General features: G+C 39.3%; 1 protein-coding gene across 1 annotated transcript in view; it reads left to right on the forward strand.

The window, feature by feature from the left end:
* The window catches only part of ngfrb (nerve growth factor receptor b), a 34008-nt gene extending 25467 nt beyond the window's left edge, over window positions 1-8541 (forward strand). Inside the window, exons 4-6 of the mRNA XM_042508223.2 lie at window positions 2366-2612; window positions 3873-4033; window positions 5766-8541. Of these exons, the coding sequence (XP_042364157.1) occupies window positions 2366-2612; window positions 3873-4033; window positions 5766-6109 (752 nt within the window). The 3' untranslated portion in view covers window positions 6110-8541. The remainder of the gene's footprint in view (window positions 1-2365; window positions 2613-3872; window positions 4034-5765) is intronic.
* Window positions 8542-10827: the final 2286 nt, after the last annotated feature.

Below are 10827 nucleotides of genomic sequence, written 5' to 3' on the forward strand. Positions count from 1 at the left end.
TCATAATGATTTTTTTGCATTTTCAAACTTGTAGTCCTCAATCCCAGTTGATACTTGCTTAACTCTGCTGGACCAGTCATTGGCTCCTGTGTTTTGGCTATACGTTGCTCAAATCCATTGAAACAAATTTTAAATTCTATTGGAGATCCCAAACTTTCCAAAACTACCAGATGGGACCTAGAAAAAATTGAATTTCCACTAAAATGTTGCGAAAATCAATGCTTTCAGAGGTTAAAACTGTAACAAAACAATGCATTATTTGATCAATTTCTGGTACAAACCAACTTGCTTACAATTTTTGTAAAACCAAACTAACAACTTGTTTACAAACAAGCTATCCTTCTTAACAAGATATTCAGTCCCAAAATATTATTTTAACAGAATACTGGGACTAAATAACTTGTTAAAAATAATATTGTACACGTATATAGGCAGCCATTGTTATGAGTTTGTTTCTACAGAAATGTAAACAAGTTGGTTTGTTCCAAAAAAGCAGTAAAACAATTAAATTTTGATAGTTTTAACCTTTGAAATAATTGATTGTCACAATAAATTTTAGATTTTATAAACTGTTCACCAAGATTTTGGTGGAAATTGCTAATTTTCAAGCTTTTTGAAGTGTGGTATCTCCAATAGAATTTAAAATGAGTTTATATGGGTCTGAACATTATTTAGCTGAAACACAGGGGCCAGTGATTGGTCCAGGAGAGTTTAAGAGCGTAAGAGAGATCACTGACTTTAGAAAGCCAATTATAAGTAACATGTACTGTGCTGAGAGAGCTGAAAACACCTGGAGGTTGCGGCTCATTGAACCCAGCAGGAGGAGGCTTCACTGACCCGTCAAAGTATAAAGCAGGCTAAAGACTGATGCAAACAAGCAAGACAAACAGGCCGATATGAAAATAGTGAATACTTAACACTTAAAAGTGTCACCTTCATCATTTCTGTTTAGCCTTATGACATCAACATCATCATAAGAGTTTTTTAGTGAAACAAACCAATGTCTTGACAGGTTAAGGAGTGAGAATGATGGACGTCCGGCATAAGAAGTTAATGGGATGTTCAGTATATTGGTGTCACCATAAAGTACTTATCACAAATTCCTTCAGCTAAAAGCCCTCAGCTGCTCTGTGCATCCATCTAAATAAGCTCTCATTAAAAATGTTTTCACCTCATTAGAGGAAAAAAATGACCGCCTCACATTCAGCTTCTCTCCTGAGGGTTTTAGAGTCCTTGGAAGCCAACGGGATGATTTCCTGTTGATGATGTGAGTAACTGTAAGTAAGTGACAGGCGAGGATAGGTTTCCACATCCGTGGTGAGAAGCGAACATGTCTGCTTAGCGTTAATGGTCCGAGGAAAGTGGGCAGAACTGGATGGACATACTTGCTCTTCCCCATGTTAATGGCTCCCTGGGGAGGAGGGGAAAGGACCCAAGTGATGCGGGATGTAATGTGTGGGTGTGCTTGTTGTATGTGTTTGCAGCATGATAGACATTTATGGTTATACTGGTTATGGTGGGTAGAGGTAAAAATAGTGATAGGAGGTTGAAGATAGATGATCTGTCGTATTTGTAACCATATTTAAATCTTGGATGCAATTTTTTAGACATATCTTTAAGATGAAAATGTTCTGATCTGCAGGAGTATCAAAGGGTCTACAACAGGGGTATGTTTGGAAAATGACAGAAGGCCAGGGGCCAGATGCAGCAGCCCTATACAGTACATGTTTCTAGGATTTTATGACATTTCTAGGACTTTAGGACACTTCTCGGAATTTAGGATGTTGTAAGAATTTTAGGATGATTTTACACTTGGAGGACATGTCTGGGATTTTAAGATGTTTCCAGAATTTTAGGACATTTCTCAGATTTTACGACATTTCTAGGATTTTAGGAAGTTTCTAGGATTTCAGGGCACTTTTAGGGTTTTAGGACATTATGGGTTTAGCCAGGACCTTTGTCGGGGGTACGGGCGACTCTCCACTGGCACTCTCTTTTGATTAAAAAAAAATAAATATTGTGAATTAGGTAATGGTTGGCGTGGCCACCAGGCACTTTATCATTAATATCACTGGCCTAGTAAGTAAGTACAACTGATTTATATAGCACCTTTTGAAATGTTACAAAGTGCAGTGCAAAAAGAAAGAGGTAAAAAGAACAAAACATGAGTACAATAATAACATCACAACAGGAGTTAAAAAAAAAAGCACAAAAAAACAATAAGGTCTACAGCATGTTTCTCCTTCTGCTGCCACTGATGGTGGGCAAACCTTTAGCTTGGAGGACTTTGTCTCTGAGAAAAAAAGTCCTTTGATTTGATTAAAGATGATGTTACACCAATTAACTTCACTGTTTTGGTTTACAGTCCCAGCTCCCACAGGTTACGAAGAACCAGTATCTACCACGCCTTTTACGGATAACTCCCCGCCCACCTATTATGACTTCCTGCCAGGAGGCCTCCCACCAGAGGGCCTTCCAGACACCACAACCACCACCACTAATGGTGATACTAAGGAGCCGATCCACCATCTGAACGACAAACTGATCCCCATCTACTGCTCCATCCTCGCAGCTGTTGTTGTTGGCCTTGTGGCCTTCATTATCTTCAAGAGGTGAGGAAAGAGTTAAAGACAGAAACAAATTTTAAAGCACACAGAAAAGGAATGCATAATAGTGACTGAGGACCCACTGCTGAATCATAATATTGTAATTCTAGGTGAAAATATCCTAATGTTTTAAAAGAAAAATAAAAGAGAAATTTGAGAAAAATCTTTTAAAAATGAAAACATTTGAGTAACTGCAACATATATTATTATCTTTACCATCTTGTGACCCCTTAAATATATCTTTAGACCACATGGGTAGTCCTGACCCCCAGGATGGTAACCCGTGGTCTAAGGCACAAACCATTTTGCTGTGATGCTTTGATTTACAGTGTATGGTTTGCATTGTTTTGTTCTCACTGTCTGCTGAGCAAAATCAAAAGTTATAGTCATGATAACTTAAAAAAAAGTACAATATGTTCATCCATCTATGTTGTGTGGCAAGGCAAGTGTTACAAGTCTATGCATTAATTTGTGTTTCTATTTCCATGTTGGTTTTTTTTGCCATAGCAAAAAAGCTTAAAAAACAAACAAACAAACAAACAAACAAACAAAAAAAGCCCCAATGCATACCTGCCCAGCACCAGATTGCATACAGACAAAGTTAACTACTAGGTCGTGGACATCATGGAGCATTCAAAAGCTAAAAAGCCAGATATTTCCTTCAGGAGTCGGTGGAGACTGAATATTGATATAACATTTATCAGGTAACTACCATAGACTGTATAAAGATGGACAACAGGCCCCACTTATCCATGGTGGTGGAGTACCCGCCAAAACACCCATCCAACCAATCGTGAGCAGCTCAATTGAATGTGAGCACATTGGTTGACTGTTGTGGCTGCCAATCATGGCAGGAAAAGCCCCCTTTGTATAATTTAAAAAACTCATTAAAACTGAGCTTATTATAAAAACAAACACTTGAAGAAACATCAGGGTGATGACTACCTTCAGTGACAGAAACCATCTTTGGGAAAAATTTATTTGACACCAGGGGTGATCGAGATGGAATTGCCTCACTTTGGGGGAGCTGTCATGTTTTTCATTTTTATATACAGTCTATGGTAACTACACAAAACTTAAAGTTATACTAATGTTGCTTCATTTCTCCTGGATGTAGGCAACTGTGCGTGAACTAACTCACCACATCAACTAAATGGGTGCTAAAATGTAAATGATGTGTTCACAGTTTGTTTCTGCACTATTGTTTATTTCCTGCATTTTTTTTTTGAGTTGAGTTTTCTTCATTTCTGATGCACTCTCATTTAGATGGAACAGCTGTAAGCAGAACAAGCAAGGCGCCAACAACTGCACAGCCAACCAGAACCAGACAACGTCACCTGAGGGGGAGAAGCTGCACAGTGACAGCGGCATTTCTGTGGACAGCCAAAGTCTGCAGGAACAGCAGGGCCAGACTCAGGCACAGACAGGTAACACACTACCTGTTCCTAAACAGAGGCCACTCCCATCTCAACAAGAAATACAATAGGCCTCATTTATCAGACTATTGCACCTAAATTAAGCACATTTCAGCACAAAACCCAGTGTTTATTTGGCACCAAATTCCTGTGATAATGAGTTTCTTCTAATCCATAAATAAGCCTGATGTATTTCTGTGAATTAACACACAGACTGCACCAAACTGTTCCCACATTGGTCGAAAGAAAAGAATTTCCCCTCAGGAATGAAGCGTCTGGTGGCCTCATCCACTCCTCCTGGAATACGACCTTTCAAACTTACTGTAGCAAGTCAGCAAACAGGGATTACAGCACTGACAGAGCTGTAGTGATTGCATTTTGGCAACATGTGCTCCTGGCATTTTCCAGTCCTGCCCTGACAAACCAGTTTGAGAGAAGTAAAGACTTTAAGAAAGCACATTCTTGTCCAGATTATAGTAAAGGAAGAAAACAAAGTGGTACAAACAGAAGAAATGTTTGCATTGTTGTAATGGAGTGGTAGTAGGTGCGATGTGTGGAAGCATTTTGGGTGCTAAACAAGCTGTTGACTTGTGCTGACAGTCAGACAGTGTGGCCAAAGAATGTCTTTTTCTTGGATTATCTGTAATGATGTTTTCATCAAACTGGTCAGCCAGTGAAGCTATTGCTGCTCATGCAAAGCAGCTACAGTGTGCTTCATCACATCCACATACCTAAACAACAGAATAGGTCATTTGCAAATGACTCCCACAGTGACATATACAACAGTTGGGGTGTACCAATGTCAAGTGCATGTACTAATGGCTGCAGTTTTGATCCAGATCTACTTGGTTGGGTCTAGGATAAGGGTCATGGTTTGGCTTAAAATGAGTTTATTTAAAACATTTATGTTCACACAGAACATAAAAAGTGGTCCACTGGGTGAAAATCCTGTGTTTGTTTGACCCTGCCATCACCCTGACCTCATCCCAACGCAGACTTTCACTTTTTATACTACGTCACATGACATTCTCCTTTGCTTCAGTTATATTTCTATGGTAACTAGAGGTTGCTGCCAAACAATAGAATATCATGAATGCATAAAGAGAACCAGATACAGCAGTGAAGGCAGGGCCATGTTCATTCTTACGAAAGTTGCTCATTGGCACATGAAGCCAAAAAAACTTTGATTTCTTAGATGTTAGATAATGCAGATCTTGAGTATTTTTGGGCCTAAAGAGAAAGCTCACTAGAGAGGTAGCTGGTCAAGTGATTAACTTCCGCCAGTGAGCCAGCTACGTCAGATTTAGCCCTCACCAAATTTTAAGGAGGAAAAAAACAATTGGTTAAAATCCTGATAATAAAACGAAAGAATTTTGCAGGAATTGTGACACTCAAAAAATGTATCCACTGATTTACAGATTTCTCTTTCCCAGTGCAAGTATATGGGAGTCCCTATGGCATCACATGATGGACATGAAAGTTGTAGTTACACCACTGTTGTTCCTGTCCGTTAAAATGCTAATAAACAAGATGTAGATAAAATCACCATGTGATGCACTGGTCAGCCACAGAAAGCAATGTGTATGGATTTCTCAGAGTATCCCTTTTTTGTGTAGCATACATTGTAAAATATTTAAAAGTTTTGTTCAAGGATAAATGTAATTATTCTTAGATTTAGTATTCTTTCACATCATATTTAGCTAACAATGAAATGAACTTTTTTTTGTTCTTTTTTCCTCTGCAGTGGTCACAATGGATGAAGAGCCTTGTTTGCTCCTTCCTCTCCACACCAGAGAGAAAGTGGAGAAGCTGCTGTACATGGGCAGTGAAGGAGACGACTGTAACCACATGGAGGACAGTGACTGGTGCAACCTAGCGGGCCTCCTGGGATACGAGGAGGAGCGGATTGCCACATTCCGGCAGGAAGAGCATCCTGTTCGTGCACTCCTGTCTGACTGGGCCAGAAAGGACTGCGCCAGCATCGACACGCTGTGCACGGCGCTGCGCAAGATCAACCGTGACGACATCGCCCAGAGTCTGGTGCTGAGCCCGAGTGCCCCAAAGCCCACCGCCACTTCTGTAGTGTGATTAAAGCATAACAGTGAGCAAACCACCTGAACCTTAATATTCTTCCATGGCCTCCCTCACTCCACATAATTCATGCTAGAACCGCTTTAAGTTATTCCCTCTTGAAGCCAGTAGTCAAATATCACAAGTCAGCGTAATCCAGTCAAAACACTTCACTTAACCATCAGGATGTGCTTATAATCACTCGTCACATTTTAAGAATCCACACAATGTAAAGCCTATGTGGAAGGAAATCATCTATAATCATTCCATTTTTGAGCCTGGACATCCACCTGCCTTCCCACACCATTACAGAGCAGCAATGGACCACAGACTGAATTTATTGTGGATACCCAGCTCTTTCATTCCTACATCTCTATCTTCTGCATCTTTATTCATTAACATTCATAGTCAGTTTGTTCCTTATCGCATTCATAAGCCAGTGTTGTATCTTTAAATGTTACTTTACAGATCCATGCTACCAAAGAGGAGTAAATGTTTGGAGACTATACCCGACAAGCAACATTATTTACATGCCATGTTAGACTTTTTGAATTTAAGTTGTCAGATGACTTGCGTCTGTTATTGCTGCTCGTTGTGGTCTGCATACCGCAGAGTATCTGGATCTTTGCAAACATGACAACCTGAGGAAGGATGCTTGGACACTTTTCAAATGAACCTGTTCTCCCTCAGCAAAAACAAAAGTCCAGCCAGCTATTTACTTTCATTTTAAATGCTTGTGTCAGGTTTAAGACATTGAACTGCAGCACACATGGAATTAATCTCAACATTGGCTTTGTCTTAAGTGGTTTCTGCAGACTCTACTGTTTTCCGACAAGTGCTATAAGAACTGCTGGCGAGACTTTGCCGACTAGGTGGTCTGTGAGGCAGGTCATTGACCAAGGCAACATGAGACACTACTCTATGTGCTCGGGTTTATCTGCATAACACAGGAGCTCCCACACAAACTCCTTCATATGGCCAAGAAAACAGAAGGACGTGGAATTCAAAACTTGAGTCACTCAGTAACAACTGTGTATATTGTATGTACATAGGCACACACCATACACATACCATACATATATACACACACACATACAGACATACAGTGTGTAACCATGCATGCATGTACAATACAAACACACACAGACAATGTATACATTTACATTCTTACTCATTGTAGAAGACAGAAAACTTCAGAACCTGCCATATACTGTATGGGACACTCTTATGAGCGAACCATGTACGGATGCAGTCACTGAGAATTTCCCTTCATCCGAAGGCCTTTCAGCTGACAATAAATCCCAGCTGATTTCAGGCACAGTTGACCGCTTCAACCTCCATAATCACTGCTCTGCCTAACTGTTTTTGCTTTGAGGTGTTACAAGTCAGCCTCAGGTTGAGTACATCATTGAAGGGATCACATTCAAGCCAAGAGCCTGGCAAGGTCCCAGCAGGGATCGACCACAGATCTGCCTGGGCCCCATCACCAAGTGAGAGGATATTGTAGGTGGCTGTATCTGTATTGTTTAATCTCATTATTAGTAGCCAATATAAGGTAACTCTGTGTCTTAAAGTATGCCGAAAATCCATATAATTTGCAATGTTTGCTTTAGATGGTGAAATGCTACCTTAACAGTAAACAGCATGTAGAAACTAACAACCCATTGTCAACCAGTGCACAAATTTCAACCAACAAACAGAATAATTAGGATTCAAAACAAAAATCCAGGGTTTTCCAACTGTTTTTGCTTTATTTCTCAGGGTATCTTAAATGATTGTGTTACTACATCAATATTTTATCCACAGCAGTGATTCTTGCGACTGACAATCCTTTAAACAGGTGAATAAGCGAGGGAAACCTGGCAGAGAAAAAAAGAAAAACGGTGTCTTGTTTCCTCATTGTTTGCAACAATGACCTCTGGATAAAAGGCAAGTCAGTGGAGACATAAGTCAATGGATGTGGGATGATCAGACTGAGGGAGAGCAGAACAGGTTCAGATTACTTAAATGTAAAGGTGAAACCCAGCCCAATTCAACATTTACATTAATCAGCTTATTTAAATATAAGCATGCATTCCTCTGCTCATGGCAGTACATGCTTTTTACATTGTGTTCTGTTGCACCTATTTGTGTTGAATTTAGCAAAGCATAGTTTATATATTATGCTGCCAACTGAGGACCCCTAACTCCCTTTTGGGGAAAATATTTGAAGGAGCAAATAGTCCACTGTGCTAAACTTACCTATATCACCAACTTCATCTGTTACTTCGACATCGTTACTAACCACTGGCATACTGAGATTCATGCTTTAGTATTACTCTAAATGAAGGTATTCTCACTCTGCTTTCTAAGAGTTGTTGTATTTTAATGGTTTTTTATGTTATTGTCATAGATTCTAGTGCATAAATATGTAATTATGTCTGTCTTGCATCACAAGTGCCTGGGAACTATTTCAGGTGTCCACTGATGTTGTATATTTGCTGTTTTTCGCCGTTTTTGTAAGTACATTTTTGTTAGTTGACTTTTTTTTTAACTTGTAAATAGTTTGTCTTTTTCTAGTTTTTATTTTAGTTAAAGCCGAGAGGGCGCCACTTTACAATATCTATGTGAATAGGACTACAATATCAATGCTGTGCTAGTTTTAAAAGGGTAAGAAGGGCAAAAGGAAGGTAGGTGCCTTTGTAAAGTAACAAATTATTTGGTAACACTTTATTCGGATAATCTACAGATAGTTAATGGAGTATTTGTAACATTTTAACATCTTATTAATTTTTGCAACTCAAAGTTTAGCTTTGTCTGTAGACCTATATTATAGAGCCTGTGTGACAACTCACTATATATTCTCTGAATAATGTAGATCAATTTAAACTCTTCACTCAACCTTCGCTGCCTAGGCTGAGTGAAAGTCCAACAAAATTATTATAAAAATATGTAGGTATGTCCATCAATTGTCACATATACCGTTTAACATCAGATAGAATAAAGTGAAACAGTTACATTTATGAATCTCAAGTAATAATCTGTTGAAATGTTACAAATAGGCCTATTCTATAAACCATCTGTAGGCAGATCAGACAACATTTATATATGGGGTCCATTTGGATTGTAAATGGGCTGAAAAATGGGCCCTTCATAGGATTATCATTAGACACATGCCCACATGCCCACTGGTACCTGGTAGCCCTAGTATAACCCATATGGGGCCCACATGGGTAGACCTACCCATGCTATTGTGGACCCTGTGGATAATCCCATAAAGGGCCCATTTTTCAGCCCAGTTAGGCCCATCAGATGTATAAATGCAGTGCATCATTACAACTGAACTAAATAGGGAACACATATTCAAAATACCTTTAAGGCTAATCAGAACTGGAAATGCTCTACAAATCCATTTGTAAAAACATCACCAAACTCAACTATACAATTTTATTATAAGATGCAATGCAATTTCAGTATAGGTGCCCTGTACAGAAACTCAATCATTTTGCAGTTGCCTATGACATTTTGGAAAATACCCTTACTAGCTCTCTTGCTGAGAGTGAGATAAGAAGATAGATATCAGCCAAATATGTGTGCGTTCAATACAATGCTACAGTCATCAGGTGGTTACCTTAGCTTAGCATTAGGACTGGAAACAAGGGAAACACCTAGCCTGGCTCTGTAGAAAGGTAACAAAATCTGCATACCACTAACTCTAAAGTTAGCACGATAACCAATTAGCATCTCATTTTTTTTTTAAATGTGTAAGTGTGAGAACAAAAAGTTGTGGTGATTTCATGGATGTATTAAGAGAACTGGATAGCTACAGTATTCAACGCAGGGCCCCGTTTATTCATATGAAAGTTGCTCAGTGGCTTATGAAACTGAAAAAGCTCTGTTGCCATGGTATGAAATTATCTGCATCTTCCAAATTAGGGGGCCGATAAGGCAAGAACACCAGAAATGGCTTAGTGCAGCCAAGGGGCTAACTTCAGCCAGCCTAACAGCTAACTTCCAGTCTAGCACTCTGCTATCTTGAATGGGATTAAAATAAGTTAATCTTGGGCCCAGTGGCATCATGTGCAGACCCGGATGGTGTAATTCCACTAGCATAAATACTCTGATGCACTTCGGCAGATTATATTCCATTGCACGGGGTCAGGCTAGCTGTGACCCCCTGTTTCCAGTCTTTATGCTAAGCTTAGCTAACTGGTAGCTGTCTATAACCATATATTTACCAAAAAGACAGATTTATTGAAAAGTTACACAAAGCAAAATATGACTAGCAAATTAGCAGTTAGCAGGATTGAAGAGATTTGCCAGATGTGTTCATGCCTTCTAGAGAATGACCTTTCCTGAAAGCCCCTTGTTCATTGTACTATAATTAACTCAACACTGTCTTCAGAGTTGTGAACTGTGACTGAAGTTGGAGGCCTTTTCCTTGGACAGTATTTGTTTAGGTAACCAAACATTGAATTGTGTGTACAGTAAACCTAACTGAAGGTGAACATGTTATAAAATTGCACTTGAGAGTAACAAAGTAGTCTTGCAGATGGGGATTTTAGGGTGGGTGGGAGGGATAAAAGACCGTCTTTGGAGGGTAGGTTTTAAAAAAGCCCTGGTAATGTAACTCATGGTGACAAGACCAACAGTGTACCAGGACTGAATTGTACAGATCTGAGAAATACTGAATGTTCCTTGTATACTAATACATATACTGTACTATACTTAATGTGAATTTGCAAAATTCCTACATC

Source organism: Plectropomus leopardus, chromosome 19 (genome assembly GCF_026936395.1).
Source record: "Plectropomus leopardus strain MGB_pleo_1.0 chromosome 19, ASM2693639v1, whole genome shotgun sequence".
Lineage (NCBI taxonomy): Eukaryota > Metazoa > Chordata > Actinopteri > Perciformes > Serranidae > Plectropomus > Plectropomus leopardus.